The 22312-nt window shown below is 40.8% G+C and overlaps 1 protein-coding gene across 1 annotated transcript in view; it reads right to left on the minus strand.

The window, feature by feature from the left end:
- SCMH1 (Scm polycomb group protein homolog 1) overlaps nucleotides 1–21565 on the minus strand; it is a 139096-nt gene extending 117531 nt beyond the window's left edge. The window contains exons 1-4 of the mRNA XM_040974306.1: nucleotides 21546–21565; nucleotides 15798–15866; nucleotides 1409–1554; nucleotides 650–720 (exon numbers count right to left, since the gene is read on the minus strand). Coding sequence (XP_040830240.1) covers nucleotides 650–720; nucleotides 1409–1487 — 150 coding nt within the window. The 5' untranslated portion in view covers nucleotides 1488–1554; nucleotides 15798–15866; nucleotides 21546–21565. The remainder of the gene's footprint in view (nucleotides 1–649; nucleotides 721–1408; nucleotides 1555–15797; nucleotides 15867–21545) is intronic.
- Nucleotides 21566–22312: the final 747 nt, after the last annotated feature.

The following is a 22312-nucleotide window of genomic DNA, read 5'->3' on the forward strand; positions in this document are numbered from 1 at the left end:
CTATTGTACCTTTTGTCTTTCAAAAACCATTTTAGGTAGAAGTATGAATTTACTTACAAATGGGCATAATTTTTAAACATATATGTTTAATTAGAACATAGATCAGATTTAAACTTGAAGTGAAACATGGAAAAAGATAGCCATTATTTAATTAAGGAAGAGATACAGGATTAGTTTCCTGGTACTGTGTCTAGTACCAGCGGACTTCTTATCAGTCTTATCATATACTGATACAATCAACATCTATAGTGCTTGAGTCTACATGGAAGGTTCTAGGTGATCTCTGAAAAACAATCAAAATGTTTCACAATGTGATCCAGTGTTAACATTCTTACAGAAAGACTGCATAGAAATATGGCTCTAATTCCAAAAACTAAGAAGTACAGAACTCTATCCTATCTCTCTGAATTAAGAGTTACAGTAACACAAAATATCCTCAAGAAGTAAAGAAGAAAAGAGTGTTACCTGGGATGAAGATTGCTGCCCAAAGCTACAATCTCCAAATTTTACCTCTTGAGTAACATTCCTCCTACAGAGCTTTCCACCAGAGTTCTGTGGTGAAAAGGCCAAGGGCTACCACTTTAATGTAAGAACCAGGAAAAAAAACCTACTTGTTTCCCACCTACTAGAAGATGTTGAGAATCATTACCTGCTTGAAGCAATGGATAGGAGCTGGGACTGAACACGTTTCTTTCAGGTATTTGTCCCAGGTAAAATGACCTGTAAAGGAAATAGAAATCTCTATCACAGTCAACTCACTAAAAAAAATGCTCCTGGGACATAATCTACACTAAACATTACACATTTTTGAGCATGAGAAAATGCCTTTTCCCTATTTGGGCCCAAATGAGTATTAGGGGAAGAACCTAGGTGATCTGAGTGGATCTCTCAGATTAATGTTTTAAAGTCACAATCTAAAGATAACCTGAGATATTTTTCATGTTGACCACTGTAGAGATCCCATATCAATATTTCAAAGAAGTGTTCAGGAAATTCATGAAAAAACAGAAGTGATATAAAGGGAATGTGGAGATTCCTTTTGAGCAATCTGACTCTTGGGAGAGGTCCCTTGTTGCTGTCAAATGACAGTTTTAGCATCCAGAATGGCTGACTCCCATCCCATCCACAGCTGTATTGCTCTGAGGCGCAAAATAATAATGATCTGGTAATTTGGAGACAAGTGGGACACAGGAAGTTTTTTCTAATGACACTAAATAAGAACAGGTTGGGGAATCTACAGTCTCTCTTAACCTGAGAGGCCGACTAAGAGTCTCTCGAAGTTTAAAGAACACATAACACTAGAGATATAACAGTCAAGGTGATACTATCTGGGGTACAGGAAAACAGTTTAAGGACAAATTCTTCATTCAAAGGTTAGACCAATTACCAATATTTCCCTAATACCCACCTGGAGGTGACTCCATGATAATAGAGTCAAGAAGATCCCAGAGAGTCTCACCGGCTAAAACACTGTAGCAAACCAGCATTTCTTGAAGTTTCCTCTGTGGTGGAGCAGCACAGAATCCTTTTGGGCAATGCAAAAAGCACTAGATGCTGTAACAAAAATGAATCACTGAATGATGAAATCTAAATCACTCCAAACACAACCCCAAGACCCAGAGAACAACAAGGAAAGCTTGGAACCAGACAGGAAACGGTCAGCATGGATTCACATATACCTTACTAGGTAGGACACAGAGATTAATTACACCTCACTGGGGAATGGAAGATTTCTCTGCATGCCCCTCCTAAAACTGTTCACCTAAACTGTATGCCTCGCTAAAGTTATAAGCCAGTTTAGACTATCCTAAAATTTGCCAAGTTCAGTAGAATCATGCTTCAATGCTATAGACTGCTAAACATAAAATGAGGATAGACACAAGACAGCTGAATAGTACCCTACAGCCATTTTAAGGTGTATAGAAACTGGTTGGTATATAAACTAAAATCGAAATGTCAATGAAGTAGTCACAGGATGTGGTTCAGAATTTGCATTTTGTAACATATTGGCAATTTAATAATGTTGTAAATTGTTGTTGATGTTATGTTGGGGCTTTTAATTGATCAGGATGATATTCTGCCAGCTCTACCTTCAGACTAGAAATGGTCTCCCCAAGAAATCGCTGAATGTATCTGGACAATTAGATGCTGGACTCTTTGCTTGGTATATGCTTGCAATGAAAGAATCTCAACTGAATTTGATCTGTAATACTGTAACAAGGTGGAGGAATCCACCATGGGGGAAGGGTATGGGGAGAAGTTAGGGGAATCCCAGAGCCTTTGAAACTGTCACATAATGCAATGTAATTAATAATAATAATAATAATAAAACTAGTCCCTTCCCCACTATCCTTAACTAAGCCAAGCAGATGTGGCAAACATCATTTTCAGTTCTGAACAGTTTCTGAATTGGTCAATGATTAATCATCATGGCCAGACAGTTCATACGGTAAATGAGATGGATATTTACTCAAATAAAGATTTTAAAAGGTTACCAGGATTTATGAAGAATTTTCTCTTAGCTTAAAAGGCCCTCAAGCAAGGACTAAACACAATTCATCACTATTTGCTATGAAAAAAAAAACATTTCTGTAAACTGTTATTTCATCTTACACATGAAAGAGTAGATCAAATAGTATGTCTTAGATTTTGTCTACGGCCATACCACCTTGAACACACCCAATCTCGTCTGATCTCGGAAGCTAAGCAGGGTCAGGCCTGGATAGTACTTTGATGGGAGATTCCACTGGACTCAGACTTCACCTCCAGTTAGTATCTGTGCTGATACAATGTTCTGTGTCTGCACTGACCAATGAGGTGGCCACTTGTAACTACTTAACACCTGAAAAGCAGCTACTGTGAATAAAGAATGGGATATTAGTATAGAACATCACTGATTGCCACACACTAGCCCACACCAAAGCTATGGATGGGGGCCTCTTTGGCAGTGTTGAGTACCATTACCCAACTGAGTGTTGCAGTTGTAGAGTGGTCACATTTGGTAGGATCAAGACACTATCCAGCATGCAAGAGAACTTGGGCTGGGGGTAGACTCTGTGGGGTTGTGTGGGCCCAACCTTTTGGAATACAATTCCCCCAGGTTTGCTCGCAAGCTGGGGTTGCAATGGTCTAAGCTAGGTGTGAACATGCCACCTGCCATCACTCATGGGTAAAGGAATCCACAACAGTCAGGGTAGGTCAAGGCAGCAGCACCCAAATGTGCATCTTTAAACAGGATGTGGGGTCGGCCGGGCTGCCACTGGAAGGGGGCAGAATGGGCAGGGCTGAAAAAACCTTAACTCACAGGAAACATCAGAAATCAGGTTGGAGCACAGCTCATGCCATGTAGGTCCTTGCATATACTTAGCTGTGTGAGGCAGAGGCACTAAGCCACAGCATCCAAGGGGCCAGGACAAGTGAGGGCCTCTGCCAAGCGGAGACAGAACAACCACCGGCCTGCACCTGATCTAAGGCAGGGAAGAGGCCCGGTTAGAGAAATAACGGGACACCCTTGCTGGGTTGAGTTCCCCACCAAGGAGCGCATGGGCTGGAACTGAGGCTGCAATCTGATCAGGATACGATTGTAATCTCACTTGGCACAAGTGGGGACTGGGACGGGAAGCACCAAGCCAGGCCAGATTCCGACACCATCTGGTGTTCTGGAGGACCGGGGAGAGATGTGTGACAGACTAGGCTAGGTCTCAGCCCTCACTGAACCATGTGTGAGCTGTGTGGGGGTATGGAAGAGCCGTGGCTGGGTTGAAATATGCAACAACAAGAACCAGCTTGGGTCGAAGGCCAGTCAGGAAAAGCCGCTGTTCCTCTTAGGACAGGAGGTAAACTGAGTAGTGCTGGCCCAGGGACCCACTGGTATGCACAAAAACTGGCAGTGGGAGAGGTTCTGGTGGAGGAGCCTGGGCAACTTCTCTGGCAGGACACAGTCCCCTGCTTGCAGGCAAGCGCAAGAAGCACAATAGAGAACAACCCAGAACAGGCAATGGAAATTATCCCACTGGCATACACATGGCATGGGTTCGGGGCAGACCAGACTGAACCTGTTCACATTACCTTCTGGTGAATTCGAGCACCAGAACAGAGTGCGGGTTGAGCCAGGTTCGGTTGCAACACATACCAGTACACAACAAGTAGTGCCAAGGTGAGATGAGCCGTACCAGATGTGGTTGCAGCGCACAAACAGCACATGTGACAATCAGGGAGGAGGCAAAGCCGACAGGGGAATGTGGGCACCCCTGCTGGATAACTACTTCCATTGGAAAGCGTGAATTGGGATGGGGGAAGTTCAGACTAGGCAGGGCTATAGCACCTGTGGGCCTCACGGTAAGCTGACTGTTCTGACTTGTGCAAGTAAAATTAGAGTGGGTTGAGGGGTGTTTGGGCTTAGCCACAGCATTAGCTGGCAGAGGCTGGTACTGGGAGCTAATTCTGTCAAGTCAAATGCCAGAACCATCTGGAGACTGCATAATCTGGGAATGGGTGTGGCCTAGTAGGGAAATAGTGGGCACCTCCCTCAGGGTTACCACCCCCACTGGACAGCACAAAAACCAGGATAGGGGCAGGGGTGGCTAGACAGAAAGGCACCTGCCAGTAGGTGTATGGGCTGGATAATAGGTTGGTTGGGTTGAACTAGGCTTCAATGTCCATTGACGTGTGCGAGAGCTAAATGGGATGTGGGACAGACTGGACAAGCCTGCGCTATATACTGGCAAGCATGGGAACCAGGGTAGGGGACAGATCTGGTAGGGGTTCTGGGGAGTCACGCCAACTAGGCTGCAGCTCCAACTGGTTTGCATGAAGACCGAGTATGAAGTGGGTAGGATCGAGCTGGACTACAACACCCATTGGTTCACGAGGAAGACGGGGCTGGAAACCGAACGGACCCAGCAATTGCAACGACCAGCATGTGCATAAGCTGATTGGTGTAACGAACGGTGCTGGAGCCTGTACTAGCAAACTCACATACAAGAATCAGATTTGGGATCAACTCAGATGAAGTTTCTTTGGATATCTCTCCAACTGAACTGCTGATCTTGGACCCCAACCATCAAGAGAGTGTCAGCCAGTGGACTCTGAATAGGTTTCATTGTGGTTGGGACGGTGAGATTGGCAGCAATCCAGCACTGATGAACTATCAAAACTGTTTAAGCAGGATCCTTGGAGCGCGCCTCATGTTGGGGATGTGGGATGGGTGGGAAGTTGGGTGGGGCTTTTCCCTTTGCTACTCCCCTAGCCCCAGATACAGGGAAAAATGATTGTATTAGTGTGGAAACAATGATATTACCCACTTTCACCCTGTAGCCCTTGACCCTTTGTACCCTAATCAACTAAGATTAATATAAAAAAAATTGTATTAAAAAATAAAAAACAATCCCTCCCCAAAAATGGTAAATATTATTTATTTTTAATTAATGTAAGTTTAGATACCTGCATGTGGTTAAGAGTTACTGTTTTAGGCAGCACTGGTCTAGAGGTTTGATCAGTCTAACATAATTGCTTATAGTGAGTTGTATCCAAAAACACCCAGGAGATTTTGGTTTTAAGAACATAGCAGGGGCCAATGAGGTGGCATAGCAAGTATTTCATTTTGGATCTGACTTTATTCCTGGCTGCTCCACTTCTGATCTAGACCCATGCTTATGACCTAGGAAAGCAGAGGAGGATGGCTCAAGTCCTTGGGCCCCTATACCCACATGGGAGACCCAGAAGTTGTTCCTGGCTCCTGAATTCACACTGGCTCAGCCCTAGCTGTTGAAACCATTTGGGGAGTGAACCAATGGATAGCAGATCTCTCTCTCTGTGTCTGTCTCTCCTTGTCTCTGCAAATCCACCTTTCAAATAGAAATATTTTTTAAAAAGAATATAGCAACACGAGGGGTGCCACAATTATTAGAGTATTAATAACAGTTCTCTATTATGCACATAAGCTTTAGTAATCAATCCTGTGTTGCAAAATAGAGAGAACAAAAACCTCAGACTTTTCACAAAACATCCTATTACAAACTAAATGAGAAGAAATCACTTTGCTCTAATTAATCCACTCCACTGTGATGGTTGACTGGCCTGAGCCATACCTAAATTAGTATTTCTCTTATATTTGGCAGTTTGGACTATCTAAGACTTAGTTCCTTAATATCAGGTAAATTAGAAAATAAGATAACTTTTATTGACTCAATAAGAATATTTGCATATCTACTATCATATCTATCATGAAGCCAGACATTCAAATATTAAGGATTTGGAATATTGTAGATATAGGGTTACCATATCTGTTAAGTATTAGAGTAACAAACGAAACAGGACATGGAGCTGGTGTTGTGGTGTAGCTAGCTTACAACCTTGGCATCCAGTGTTAACTGTGCTTTTGACTCAGATTTCTGCTAATGAACCTGGGAAGGTGGAGTGCGATGGCCAAAGCACACAGGCCCCTTCCATCCATGTGGGAGCCATGGATGGAAATCTGGGCTCCTGGCTTCTGCCTGACCTACCTGTGGTGATTGTGGCCATTTGTGGAGTGAATCAGTAGACAAAAGATCTCTCTGTGTGTCATTCTGTGTTTTAAATAAATTACAGAAAAAAGAAAGAGAAAAACAGAGAAATGCCACCACTTGCAACACTAGCATCACATATGGACAATGTTTCCTGCTTTGGCTTCTCTTCTGACCGAATTCCCTGCTAATGGCCAGAGAAACACAGCCCAAATGCTTGGAACCCTCTACTCATGTGGAAGACTCAAATGAAGGTCATGGATCCTGGATGCCAGGTTTATTTGGCCCAGTCCTGGATGTTGCAGCCATCTAGGGAGTGAAGCAGGGGATGGAAGAATTCTCTCTCTGAAACATGAAATTTTATCAGTTTGCATTCTTTCTTTTTTAATAATCCTATTAGGGTACAAAGGGCCAAGGGCTACAGGAAAGTGAGTAATACATCAGTTTGCATCCTATAAACCTAATAGCAGAATGATGAACTTATAACTGTTACTGAAGGACCATAGCATTGTAAATATATGGAGGAAAACAGTAGGGGGAAGGGATAATGAAGGGAGTGGAGGGGGAAATCCCTGAGCTTATGGGACTGTATTATGAAAAAAAAATAAACAAACAAATGATATTTTAAAGGAAAAAGGATGGAAACAGGATGGGCAGCAAATTACAGAGCAGGAGCCCACAAACTTTCTGTAACAGACAAGAGACTAAGAATTCTATGCTTTGTAGGTCTATGTTCATTGTTACAACTATTCAACTCTGCCACTGTAAGTATGAAAGCATCTATAGATAGTACACAGATGAATAAATGGTTTGTACTAAAGCAGGCAGGAAACCAGATTTGTCTCCCCAGCAGCAGTTTGCCATCTCCTGGCATTAAGCACTAATCCCAAAACAAAACCTTCAAAAGCTCTCACTAGGCAGCATTTTGAAGGTTTCTTAGGTAATTCTGATTAAAAAGTTATATATAAAAACTATCGGTGTGGTTGAAAGAATGTGATAAGTAGGTGTCAAATTAAGTTTTTCTATAGGGAAGTTACTTACTTCTTTTAAGCCTCAGTTTATTCATCTGAAACCTGGAGATAATATTTATCTCAGAAGGTTGCACACATAGCCATAATCCAGTAAACAGACATCTCCAAATGCAAATAATTACATTAAATGCTGGGAGAACAAGAGACACATGAATTCTAAATTCACAGTTTTCAGTCAAGATAAGCACAGATCTTAGATAAACAGGATACAATTACAACGGTGATACATTTATATTAATGAGGTGTAGTATCAGAATAGCATCCATGAGAAGGCACAATTGAGAAATTTAGTCCAAACTTGGGGTCAGGATTACTTTGACTATAGTATTATTAACTAACAACATGGGCACAATATTTTATAATTAACTTATGTAATTTGATGATTTTGAATTATTTATTTGACAGATGTTAATTGAGTCTCCTTTATGTGCATAAAACGGTTCTGGCCCTCACTATATTTACATTTTGGTGTATGATAAGAAACAATTAATGCATAATCAAGTGACAAGGCAGATACTAAGTGACAAGCACTTTAAGAGAATAAAAACAAGTAATGGACTGGGGTTTCTGTTAAAGTTATAGACAGATTCTCTACAAGGAAATACTTTAGCACCTAACAAATGAGAAAAAAAACCAGACATCTAATTTATATCATTCAACAATACTGAAGAACATGTTTTGTAAATTCTGTTGTATACAATATAATAGATATAAACATTAAGTGAATAAGATCCCTGCCCTGAAGAGATTTACAAATAACATAAAAGTATCTGGAAAATTAATAGACCCCAAAATTCATCTACTTAGATACATGACTTTCCTTCTCCAATATCTATCAAACGGCACGCATTGAATGAATGTCTATTATGTCAAGTATGGATCAAGAATCTGGTGCTACATGGTGAATAAATGTAGCCAAAATCTCTGCCTAAATGGAGCTCACAATTTGAGGATATAATAAACAAATAAATATGTCAGTCCAGGGGAAAAAATGATGATTCTATCATTCCTGGTTCTTTTCAAAAAGGAAAAAAAAAATCATGGCAAGAAGGAGAGAAAATGTGTGCTATTATAGACAGGACAGCCAAGAAAGGCATATGGGTCACATGACAAAAAAAAAGTTGAATCTGAATGTTCCCTCCAGCCTCTGTGGTATAACTCCAATCATGGGTCACTCCTTGTTTTTTGGCCATTATTTTTTGTTGTTTTTTGTTAAAGAGTGCAAATGAGCAACTTTTTACAGTTAATACCTGGCTCTGCTAGTCCTGGACCTATTCTATTTCTTAGTACTAGACATACTTCTTTCTCTAAGTATGTCCAATATTTTTCAACTGCTCCTACCCTGCCATACTGGTCACTCTTACTGGCTATTTTGTCACAATCCTGTGTAAGAGTTCTTCCTTGTTCCATCTAATTGTAAAATTCAAATTCCTTACAGCAATAAGAGTAATCAAAGCCTTTAGCTCAGAAAACCCACTCCAAGATTACTGTCTATTGTTCTGTTATCTATATGTACCATGGTTTATTTAACTTATACACCATAATTAATGTAATAAGAATATTTATTAAATGCAACCTTTGGTCATAAAATGTCTAATTTTTTAATAAGTATGAGTGCATATACCTTTGAATTTTTTTAAGAAGTTCTCTTTGGTACATATTCCAAAGAACATGCTTAATGGACAAATAATGCATGCACAGTTCAGATTTTAACATAGTGCATATGCTAAAATATTCCCTTGAAAGTTTATGCCTGTAGGTCTCAGGATGGGGAGTCTCATGCCTGGATCCCAGACGCCAACCACCATGTGCACGTGGTGAGCCGTCCCTGGGCGGTCAGTGTGCCATTTGGCACCAGGCTCCGCTTGCTGGGCGCCCGGCAAAGACCTCTGGGATTTTGGTTCTTTGAATCGCTGCTTAGGTAGCTCCAGGTTGAACCCACTGTGCTTCTGGGATGTGAATCAATCCTAAAGATTCCCAATGACAGTAATTCTTCCTTTGCAGAACTTGTAATCACTAAACAATGCTGACCACCAAATACCAGACCATGCAAAAGCTGTGGCTTAGGGCTTGTCCAGCAGAATCATATCCTGTTACCTGACATGATGATGGATCAGGAGAAGGGTCACATTAAGCAGGGCCATTACATTAACTAGCACTTGAGAACCATATCCGGGGGTAGATTCTGTGGGGGATGTGTAGGCCAAACCCTGTGGAAATTTTAACCCCACTGGTTAGCTCAAGAGTTGGGGTAGTGATGGACTAAGCTAGGTGTGACCAAGGAGCCTGCCATCAATCACAGGTAAAGGAACTGACAACAGTCTGGACTGGTCAATAGTCAAGGCAGCAACACTCAAATGTGCATCCTGAATAGGGTGTGGGGTAGGCTGGGCTGCAATGTTCACAAGCTCATATAAGGCCAAATGGAAGGCCAGACTTCACCGGAACCTGGCCTAAAACCCAATGGCATGAATGAGAACTGGGTCTGGGAGTGGATTAAGTGGAGGATCTTGGGAAACTTCCGTGGCGAGTCATAGATCCCGCTGGTGAACATGTGGTCCTGATTTGGGGGTTGGACAAGCTGGGCATAGTAGCTCCAACGGCTGGCTAATGTGTCAACTGGTAATGGAACAGGGTGGACCGGGCAGGACTGAGCAAACCTTAGCCCACAAGCAAAACTAGAGACCAGGATGGAGCACAGGTCATGCCGAGCTAGGCTCTTGAAACTACTGGTCTGCATGAGCCAGGAATGCTAAGCCACAGTGTCTAAGGCAGAGGTTGGGACAGGTAAGGGGCTGAGTCAGAGCAACCATTGGCATGCACATCATCTACAACTGGGAACAGACCCGGTTGGAGAGCTAAGGGGACAAGCCTAGCTGGGTTGAGGTTCCCACCAAGGGGCATGTGGGCTGGAATGGGGGCTGCGTTCTGATCAGGATACAGTTGTTGTCTCCCTTGGCACAAGTGTGGACTGGGATTGGATGCACGGGCCAGACTCCAACACCCTCTGGTGTCCTGGAGGACCAGGGTAGATATGGGATGGACTAGGCAAGGTCTCAACCCCTACTTAGCTATGTGTGAGCTGTATGTGGGTATGGACAAGTCGTGGCTGGGCTGAAATATCCAACAGCAAGGACAAGTTAGGGTTGAAGGCCAGTCAGGAAAAGCCACTGTTCCTGCTAGGACAGGAGGTAAACTGAGTAGGGCTGGCTCATGGACCCCCTGGTATGTGCAAAATCTGGCATTAGGAGAAGTTCTTTTTTATTATTATTATTTTTAATTGATTACATTGCATTATGTGACACAGTTTTATAGGCACTGGGATTTCTCCCACCCCTCCCCAGCCCCGCCCCCCCCATTGTGGATTCCTCCACCTTGTTGCATTACCACAGTTCAAATTCAGTTGAGATTCTTTCATTGCAAGCATCTACCAAGCATAAAGTCCAGCATCTTATTGTCCAGATAAGTTTAACGGTTTCTTGGAGAGACCATCTCTGGTCTGAAGGTAGAGCCAGCAGAGTATCATCCCAATCAATTAAAAGCCCCGACATTACATCAGTAACAATTTATAACGTTATAGAATTAGTTGACATGGTATTGAGTAACCAATATGTTGAAAGAGAGAAAAAAAAAAGATTGCAAGATCTGAACCACATCCTGTGACTTCTACATTGACACTCGAATTATTAGTTTATATACAACCGGGTTCTATACACCTTAAAATGGCTATAGAATACTATTCAGCTGTCTCATGTCTATTTTAATTTTAGTATTTAGCAGTTTATAGTGTTGAAGCATGATTTTGCTGAATCTGGCTGTTTTTCAGGTAGTCTAACTCTGTAACTTTAACAAAACATATGTCAACAGTTTAGGTGAACAGTTTTAGGAGGGGTGTGCAGAGAAATCTTCAATACCCCAGTGAGGAGTAACTAATCTCTGTGTCTCACCCAGTGAGTTATAAGTGCATCCCCACTGACCGCTTCCTGTCCGTTTCCAAGCTTTCCTTGCTGTTCTCTGTCTATCTATTCTAGTTTTCTTGTTTATCTGTTTATTTATTTGTTTGTTTTAAGGGGTTTCTGGAGCGATCCTGATGGTCATTATGAGAGAGGGTGTGGACCCAAAGTCAGCACCAGGCAAGAACCAGAGAAAGCTCCTCTCCCTAGTCCCGAAAGAAGTTTACTGTTCTTCTGTTTCTGTGGACCACTCAGTGCTCCCGGTTGTCGTTCCAATGACCTTGGATCTTGCAAGGCAGGATTTGGGCTTCTTCCATCCCATGTGGGTAGATTCAAATGGAGGTTGGTGACCTCAGAGTTCTCAGCCTCTGAAGGCACTCCAATTCTCCGTGGTCTCCTTGGCAGTTGGGATGTAGTCCTCAGTGCTCATACTGATAGTCCTTGGTGAGGATCTGGGAGTCTTCAGGGTTGGCATACAAGCCTCCTCCTGTCCACTTGCTCCACTCTGGGGTCCCCCCCTGCTCTGTGCATATGACCTCCTGTTAAGAGGTTGTTAGGATTGCTCCTGATTCCCCCCATATGCCTTTGTAGTTTTGCTATTGTCTCATGCTGATGTGAGTCTGTTGTCTATGGGTTACCAGTTATGATCCTGATAGGTTATACTTCCCGTCTTCCTCACACCTTCTAGGGTGATGTAAGATTTCTCTGCTCTTTCTCACCATTTCTGAGCAGCATAGGGCCTTACAAGTAAATTAGGCTTTATAATTCTTTGATGTAGATCAGAAGCAGTCTGACTCATATCGATTGTTGGTTCATTGGTTACTTCACAATATCTTATTCCATGAGATATAGGCTGTTTGGGGTTGAAATAATATTACTGTTTTTCGGATTGACATCATTTCATAACAGCCCTAAGTGACACCTTTGACTGTAATACCTGAAATAGTGCTTCAAGTAACCTGAAATTTTTAGACAACAGTAGTTTAAGAGGTTATTAATAATAATGAACTGGTGTTAGTTATAGGATAATATAGGAAAATATAGTTTTGTAAGAATTTTGTCTTAAAAGATGATTTGTTTTTAACATTGTTCAGATAAGTGGTTTTTTTTTTTTTGAGAAACAAAGTTTCATGTAAGTGCCTTTGTATTGAAAGATTTTTTTTTATTTAAAAACTTTCATGGCTTATAACATGCTGTTTGTTAAGATTTAGAAGAATTTATTTGCCCAGATCAGCTTAAACTTCTAAAAATAAATATGCTGAACAGCAGGAATGGGATTCCTTAAAAACTTATGGCAGGTTTAGCATTTGAAATAGCGTTTTATTAACATTTGTACATACTTGTCCATTGTGGAATGTGTATTTGACTAAAACCATGTGTGACAATGGAAACCCCTTTTGTAGTTCAGAACATACCAATTTTGTGTTTCACTTATTGTATCAAATTACTGCTTTTAGCTTGAAATAAGGGTTAAAATTACATTTAAGGAGATTATTGAATGTTATTCTGTGAAGCCGAACTTTTTGTGCTGATTATCAGTGTTCTCTATACTTGGGGGACAATTTTACTTTCTTAATCTATTTGAATGAGTAATGAAAAAATAAACAGATTAATGCTTGAAAAAAATTAACCTGTATTTTCTTCTAGGATTTTTTCAGATTTATTTTTCTTACACTTAAATATCTGATCTACTTAATTTATTTTGTGAAACAAATGAAGGTTTTAGTTTTCCTCTTTCACATCCATTCAAGCAAAGAATGTGTTCCAACATCCTCTACTGAATAATCTTTTCTCTATGATTTTAAATGTCACCTTGATGTTCTATTTAAATACTTTTATATCAATTTCTAGAGCTCATAATCTGGCTCCTCATTATTCTATTCCAACACTAGCAATATTCTTTCACATAATTTTACAATCAATTAAAACATCTGGTAGAGCAAGTGTTCTTCATAAGTTATATCTTCAATTCTATTTTTCTTGGCTCTTTATTGACACTTAATAAATTGTGGCATGGTACTTACTAAGCCCATTATAAAATGTTTAAAGCTAAATTATAGGGCCCGGCGCGGTGGCGCAAGTGGTTAAGGTCCTCACCTTGCACACCCGGGAACCCATATGGGCGCTAGTTCTAATCCCGGCAGCCCCACTTCCCTTACAGCTCCCTGCCTGTGGCCTGGGAAAGCAGCAGAGGACGGCCCAAAGCCTTGGGACCCTGCACCCGCGTGGGAGACCCTGAAGAGGCTCCTGGCTTTGGATCGGCATAGCATCGGCCGTTGTGCTTACTTGGGGAGTGAATCATTGGATGGAAGATCTTCCTCTCTGTCTCTCTTCTCTGTATATCTGCCTTTCCAATAAAAAAATAATAAAAATAAATCTTTAAAAAAAAAGCTAAATTATAAAACACAATATTCCCTCCTGAATAACTTGATATTTTAGTAAGTCATATGAAAATAAATTATTAAGCAAAAAAGAATTTTTGAAAAGAAATGTCTGTAACTGAATTATTTCTTCAGTGTCTTTCTAAAATAAACCATGAGTCTCAAGAACTCATCATTCACTGTGGTTCAAGAAGGGAGGTTTTAAGTAACAGCCCAGCTTCCAGCATCAATGCAATGACTCAATGCCTTAATTACTATACATTCCTACTCCTGGGCTGGTTTGGAAGATGCAGTAAAGTTAAAAGTGAGTGATATAATACTTAGGTACAGCCTTTCATTAAATGCTTCAATGTTGGAGCAGACAGTTGTATTAAAAAAAAGTTTCAATTGTAATATTGTTTCAGTAACAGTTTAACACAATTTTCTCTTTTAAAAAATTAAATCCACTCTAAGTGGTTTTAATAGAATAAAGCTTCCAGGGCGCATGTATTGTTTTTGTTTGTTTGTTTGTTTTTTCAGACAACAGAAAGTGTTTCAGGGTGAATAAACCATAGGCTTTCTGGAGGACCCAGGCAGGTATCTTGCAATAATAAAAGTCTGGATTTTGAAGGCCTCACAAATACGCCAGAAAGGACCACAGAGTCTCCTAACACAAACTTTTGCTGTTCTGGGCGTCATATCCACTCACAGTACTTCCACACAGTGAACAAAATGCAGCAAAAGCGCTTTCTCGGCAAAGCATTTTGATTTTTCCTGTTCTACCATTTTGCAATTGCCTCCAACACTGTTAACATCTTTGTTTTCACACTTATCACATCATAGTATTATAGATGATTTACTTGGCAAATCCTTTATGGATACAAACTATTTTTTATTTGTATTTGATCTTCCCTAATTGCCAGAATGTCTGAAACTTAACAGAAGCTTAATAAATTTTTGAGTGATACAAAAGCAGAGCAAAGAAACACATAAGTAACAGTCCCATTCTTTTCCAGATTAATAAAATCATATGTTGGATATTACATTTTGTTTTGGGCATTGTACTTCAAAAGAGATCCAGCAAATCAAAATCAGTTTACCACTACCCCTAAACCATGTCATCTGAAAACTAGTTTAAATACAATTCATTTCATGACTAATTACTTTTCGAAAATTTCCACCCAAGTCTGACTTACGGATGGTGAAGGTTTACTTCTGGGATCAGCAAAGTAAGAGCTATTACTTCCAGTTTGGTTTAGTTTCCATTCCTCCCTATAGTCTATGTAATTAGCCACATTTGTGGGTGCCTTTTGTGGGTACCTGATTAAACGGGAACTGATGTGACAGCTGAGATGGACTACATGCTATATTAGGCAGAAAGGAGTGCAGGACTTCACAGCTGTATGACACAGACACATGGAATTTTCTTTTTTGATTAAAACTGACTCCAATTCAACCTTTGCTTAGTGATCTCCCTTACTTAAAATAAACACAGCAAAATATCTCACCTAACTCCAGGATATCAGTGACTTCTATTAAAGAAAAATTCAAGTCAACACAACAAACATATCAAAATGATAGGAAGGTGAAATTCTGCAGTAATTACCCAGTCCAATTCTCTTATTTTAAAAGTACTGAGTTCAACATTGGTAGTCGTAGAGTATAATACCCAATTTTGCATTATTCCAAAATCTGAGCCTATAAACGCTATTGAAATCAAGAGGGGCTAAACAACTATGTCTAAAGCTGTGAAGTCAACTTGAGACAATCTAGCTTCCAGTTTTCAGTTTACCAAAGTATACTATCCTTGACACATACCTGTACAAATGAAAGTATCTGATTTTGTTTTATTGTACAAGTTATGTATAAACTCAGATCTATAAGAACAAAGTTTACTTATGGTAAGAAATTTCAAATAAAAATTTTTCACACTGAAGATTTTAGTCTTACCTTGATATTGGGATGGAGATTCTGATAGGTGACCATATTTATGTTTTCTGATATCACTCCAGTCTACTGCTGCAGGAAGAAAGAAAATAATCATGTGAAATGAAAAACAAGATTCAATGTTATTCCAGTATGGCAGGATGTACTAATGGCTTCTAGTAAAAACAATTCACTTCTGAAATTCTATTTTAAGAAAATAATTCAAAACATTGAATAAATAGTTATTTTCAAAGCTTTAACACTATTTATAACAATAGAAAAAAGATAGAATGAGCACCTCAATGTTTGCAACAGAAAACTAATTAAAGATTGATAATATGATCACTTGGAAAATTATAATGCTTAGCAAATACTGACAAGAGCATAAAAACAGATCCATCGACCAACAGAACAGAAACAAGGCATTAGAAGTTAACTCACATATCTACAGAAAACTGTCTTTGACAAAAGTCCTAAATTACACATTGGAAAAGAATAGTCTTTTAAAGAAATGGTACTGTGAAAAACTGGATGTCCACATATAAAAAATATACAAAAATCAATTCAAGAAAATCAATATGGCGGAATAGGGTAAGGACACGTTTAAACAAACAGAAATGTAAGCCAGTGTGAAGCAGAGAGAGCACATTCCAGGAAATAAGAGAGACAGAACAACAACAGAGGGGTGCCTAGAGACTGACAGACACAGGAAAGCAGGAGAAACAATGGTGTGGTGTTGCAGTGACTGATACGCCAGCAGCATTCAGTGAGCGGCAATCTGAATTGCAGCTGCGGCTGGAACTCCACTAGGAACAAGGTGGGAAAGGACTTTCACCAGGAGCTAAGGAGGCACACTGAGACAAAGAATTGCCCATCCTCCTGGTCTGTTTGGTTTGACCAGGAGTAGAGACAGAGCAGCAGGTCCCAGATGGGCAGTGCAGGAACAGGGTGCATTTCATAGCCTAGGCTACCCATAGATTTGAATCAGGTGCCATTTTGTTTAAGGAGGAAAAGGCAAGGGAAAGGACTGAGCATTCACTCAGCTGGGAGTGGACTCATTTCTAGCTCAGTGAATTGCAACAGAGTGGCATCCTACAGGTTCCACCCAAGACTGATCCAGGTAGCCCCTAGACCTGACAGCCAGCAGATCAAGAACTCTAAAGTTGCTCACATCAGGTGACATTTCATACAGCGTGGCAAAGAAGTTAAGACTGCAGGGTAAACAGTGAGCTAAGCTATGCATGCACTGAGCTGGGAGCAAACTCAATGAGCTCAATGCATTACACTAGTCCCACATGGAAAATAATAATGACTTTGGCATTGTACGGGTCAAAATAGGTCTGTGTGGCCCTCAGACCTAACAGCCAACAGGTTTTGGCAAGATCAGTACCACCAAAAATCTAGCTATAAAGGACACCTGGTGTTTCCCTAAACCTGGGACCTACTCCAACCAGAAGTGGGAGAAAGGTTGTACAGACAATGGTGCAGCCTCAGCACGAAAGCACAGGAGATGGAGAGTGGTCAGCCAGGAGTGGGGGCTATGGAGACCATGATAGATATCTAACATAAGAACCCAGACCTGGAGCTTGCTGGAGGGAGTGGCACAACTGACTGCAAACAGAGCCATATACCAACCACAACAAGTAAAATCGAACTGTAGACCTGTGGGTGACACAACTTAGAAACCTGCCCCAAGGAGAAGATTCTGATAACCAGAAGTACAATGACCAAGAGCAAAAGAAGATACAAAGGCACAATGAATATTACTGAAAACTCCCCTGCAAAGGAACAAAACCCTTTGCCAACTTCAGAGTTCACTGAGGAAGACATCGAGAAAATGAGCGATACAGAATTCAAAACACTTGTTATACAACTTTTTCTCAACAACAAGAAGCACGTAAAGCAGGATTTTAAGGAATGCAAGGAATATATTACATGGAAATGAATCAAATGAAAGCTGATCTATCAGAAATGAAGAATACAATGGAACAAATTAAAAGTACAGTGGAGAGTCTCCAAATTAGAATCAAGGAGGCAGAAGAAAGAATCTCAATTTTAGAAGATATTTCCTGTCACCAGGGAGAAACAAACAAAAAGCTGGAACAGAGCTGGGTCAGGCCAAAAAAAGTATTCAAGAATTAAAAGACACTATTAAAAGGTCAAATGTAAGAGTTCTGGGAGTCTCAGAAGGTGCAGAAAGAGAAACTGGGTTTGAAGATGTATTCAATTAAAGAATGAGCGAAAATTTCCCTAATCTAGAGAAAGAATTGGGAAACAGCATCATGCAGGAGGGGCACCGAATTCCCAAGGGGGTTGACCAAAAGCAATCTTTACCACGACACATGATCATCAAGTGAACATAAGGAAAATATCCTCAAATGTGCACGTGAAAAAACAACTGACATATAAAAGAATGCCAATTAAACACACAGTAGACCTCTCACAGGAATCTCTACAGGCCAGAAGAGAATGGAGTGACATATTCTCGATTCTAAAAGAAAAGAATTGTTGGCCCAGGATAACATACCCAGCAAAAGTTTTGTTTGTTTTTGAAAATGAAATAAAATTCTTCCACAATAAAGAAAAGTTCAAAGCATATACCTCTTCCAAAACCAGCCGTACAAATGATACTTACAGATGTTCTCTTGACAGAGAAAAGAAATAATAATCCAGATTCAAAAATACATGGCACATCTAAAGCTCATTTCTTAAAAGATGAAATACAAAAAAATTTTAAAAAATTAAATACGACATACAAATGACCAACGACTGCAAAGTCTGGAACTTCTTCCAGAACACCCACATAGATGAAAGGGCCCAAGCATTTGGGTCATCCATTGCAGCTTTCCCAATCTATTAGCAGAGAGGTATGTTGGAAATGGAACATCCAGGACCAAAACCAACAGCCACATGCCATTCTGGCATTGCAGAAAGGAGCTTAACTCAGTATGGCACAACACCAGCTCTTCAACCCTCTGTTTATTTCACACATCCATCTTCTAACTTTTCTCAAGTTATTTTTTCCTCATCCCCAGATAGTATCCTCATTCATGTAGGGTTTTTCTGTCCAACCTCTACTGAGATTATTCCCAAGTTGTCATTTCTAACACTGACTTCCTAGAATTCTACAGTTACATATACATTTACCTACAGGCCATTTCTAATATGGTTATGAATCAGATGTTTCAAACTAGTAACCTGTTACCATCTTTGTCTTCACTAATTCCGTACATGGCATCTCCTCCACCTAGATTCACAGATTATATGCACGGGCACACAAAACAGTTAAAATGCCTTTGTTCCAAACTCAGAAACTGTTATACAATGAGAAGGGTACATATCAAGATGATAGTATTTCAATGCATCAAAATTAACAGTTGAATAATGCTTAAGATAGCAGAAGAAACTATGGTTAGTATCTTACACATGGTGGCAGGAACTCAATTACTTGAGCCATCACCACTGTCCCCCTCTACCCTAGATCTGTACTAATAGGAAGCTGTAGTCAGGAGTCAGGAATTGAAGCCAGGCAGGTACTTTACATGGGATGTGAACACTTTAAACCGCATGGCTTGTATTATGTTTCTACTGGACAGTGTCAAATTGGACAACTGCAATTCAGTATAGCCACAGCATAAGGCATATGCCAGAAGGATGGGGTAAGACAGGAGAAGTAAAAGGAGGTCCGGAAAATCGGCCCTATATTTCATTTTAAAGGAGAAAGCAGATAGACCTTAGCTAGAAAAGGCCAGTGGGCAGGGAGGAGCATATGTGAGGGCTGGAAGACAGAATGTATTAATGATTTTTGGGACTTTGGTTCTGGAGGTCCAAATTAAATCCCTTGTTTTCATACGGCTTGGCTGTTCCCCGGTAATGAAAGGAATCCTATTTCAGATAGTATGATTTCACCATCAAGCAGAAGAGCAAAACTGACTTAATCCCATATAAAAGACTTAAGTAAGTCTCTAGCAAGAGATACATTATAAGGTATAGCTAGAAAAATATTCTTTAAAATAGACTTTTGGGGGTCCTGTGGGGCCCAGGTTGCCTGGCCTGGGTCCTTTTGGCCTGCCTGTGTGGTGGGTGCTGGTTCCATAAGCCTAAAGGTGGCGGGGCGGGGGATCCAGCTGGGCCCAGGCCACTTGGAACAGGTTCACGGGCCCACCTGTGAGAAATGGTCCTCCTCAGTGTAAAGGATGAAGTGGTGGATGGCAAGCCTTGGTGCACATACAGGATGTTGTAGCCCACTGGAGCCTGCAGAAGACAGCTGGTACCACAGCAGAGAATGGAGAACAGAACATACTGGACAACTACCTCAGCCAAGTGATGACAACAAATATATTAGTGAATGGAGACACTAAGGTCGACAGTGTCAGCCAATGGACACTGGAAAGGTTTCCTCATCCATAGACTGGAGAAATGGACAGCACTCAGAACTATCACCTGGGTGGTTGGGAGGCTGGATATAGCTTCTCCCCTTGCCTCTCCCCTACCCCAGAAATGGGAAGAAATAGAAAATTTGGGAACAATGATCACATCCACTTTTCCCCAACCCTGGATCCTTCCCACCCTGATCAACTATAGTAAACATCATCTAAAACACACAAACAAATAAGTAAAAAAAAAAATACTTTGATAAGGTTCTTAGTTTCCATAAAACCAAAATATAATTAGGATCAAAATCCTAAAATGCATGCAATATTTTCTAATAAATATAGTAACACTAAAGTCACCATAAAAATAAACAAGAATGGGCCCAATACAATAGCCTAGTGGCTGAATCTTTGTCTTGCATGAGCCAGAATCCCATTCCCAAGTTTGTGTTGCAGATGCTCCAGTTCCCATCAGCTCCCTGCCTGTGGCATGGGAATGCAGTGGAGGATTGCCCAAAACTATGGGCCCCTGCACCAACATGTGAGACCTAGAGGAGGCTCCTGGCTCCTAGCTTTGGATTAGCTGAGCTGTAGCGATTGCAGCCACTTGGGGAGTGAACCAACAGATGGAAGATCTTTCTGTATATCTTCCTTTTCAATAAAAAATAAACTAAATTTTTAAAAAAATTTGACAAGAATGCATACCTTCCAGAAATGGCTATAAGTCTTTATTATTATTATTATTTTTTTTTTTATTGGAAAGGCGGATATACAGAGAGGAGAGACAGAGAGGAAGATCTTCCATCCGATGATTCACTCCCCAAGTGAGCGCAATGGTCGATGCTTTGCTGATCCGAAGCCAGGAGACTCCTCGGGGTCTCCCACGTGGGTGCAGGGTCCCAAGGCTTTGGGCCGTCCTCAACTGCTTTCCCAGGCCACAGGCAGGGAGCTGGAAGGGAAGCAGGGCTGCCGGGATTAGAACCGGCGCCCATATGGGATCCCGGGCGTGCAAGGCGAGGACCTTAACCACTTGCGCCACCGCGCCGGGCCCACAGAAATGGCTATAAGTCTTAATGATGCTTCTGTAAGACAATATAATGAATCTAGAATATTACCTAGCACAGAGAATAAGTCCATTAAATGGTGAGTTTTCTTCCTCTCTTGATAATAGTTTGTAATATAGTCAAACTGTTATCAAATCATTTTAGATATTTAAAAATCGAGACTTTCAAATTCTTCCTGTAACTTGGAAAATTCATGATAATAACGGATGACAGTACAACTACATATAATAATAGTAGATAATGAATGGTTTAGTAATGAGTGATTCTTTAAATTGAGTTCTTGCTAGATCTCTTACACCTCTCTCATCTCTAGAAAAGAGTAAAAAGATACCTACCACCGGGCTGCATGGTCAATGGAGTAACAGCTAATCAAGCAGTTAAGAAGTCTGGGATTTACTCCTGGATCTACAAATACTTTGCTCTGTCCTCTCATAAGTTAGGTTTTCTGTAGGTTGTTTCTTCCATCTGTAAAACAGAGGAGAGAGGAAGTGTGACTGTTTAGGTAAAGTACTGAAATATTTAAGTGTTAACAAATTATGCTACATTATAAAAAATTTAGGATTGTTATGGGGTGCAGCCAGTGATAGCCAGCACGCATTGACAGTGGGCAAATGAAATTTGGTTGTGTCCCCTACCCTCTGTCCTGATAATTCCATCCTCAACCACTCCCCCCACATACTAATTTAGCCAGGATGTTGGATGCAGATAAGTCCAATTAGTCTGGGTGTTTTTAGCTGTAAGCCCTGTTCCTGTTCCTGCCCATCCCAACGAGCACTATTCAACTCCTTAGCCCATAACATTTAGGTATTCGCTCCTGCCTACCTGTAACTCACCTATCAACTGAGAGGGGATGGTACTGCATTGCTGCGTAACCACTCCCTTCACAAGCCCCTTTAAAAGGCCCATGAAGCGGGGGTTCTCGCTCTCTTTGTGGTCAGGTGCTTCCATTGCTCTGGCACCTCATCTCTACTCTTGGCTAACCCAGGACAGGTAATTCCCTAAGCATGGTCCCTGTGTACTACTTAGATGGGACAATGGATATAATAATATTGTTTCTGGTTTGTGCGCTGCCACGAGTTCCAGGAGAGGTGAGGCCTAGCAG

The sequence above is a fragment of the Ochotona curzoniae genome, unplaced genomic scaffold (genome assembly GCF_017591425.1).
Source record: "Ochotona curzoniae isolate NIBS_2020 unplaced genomic scaffold, NIBS_Ocur_1.0 contig_2404, whole genome shotgun sequence".
Taxonomy (NCBI): domain Eukaryota; kingdom Metazoa; phylum Chordata; class Mammalia; order Lagomorpha; family Ochotonidae; genus Ochotona; species Ochotona curzoniae.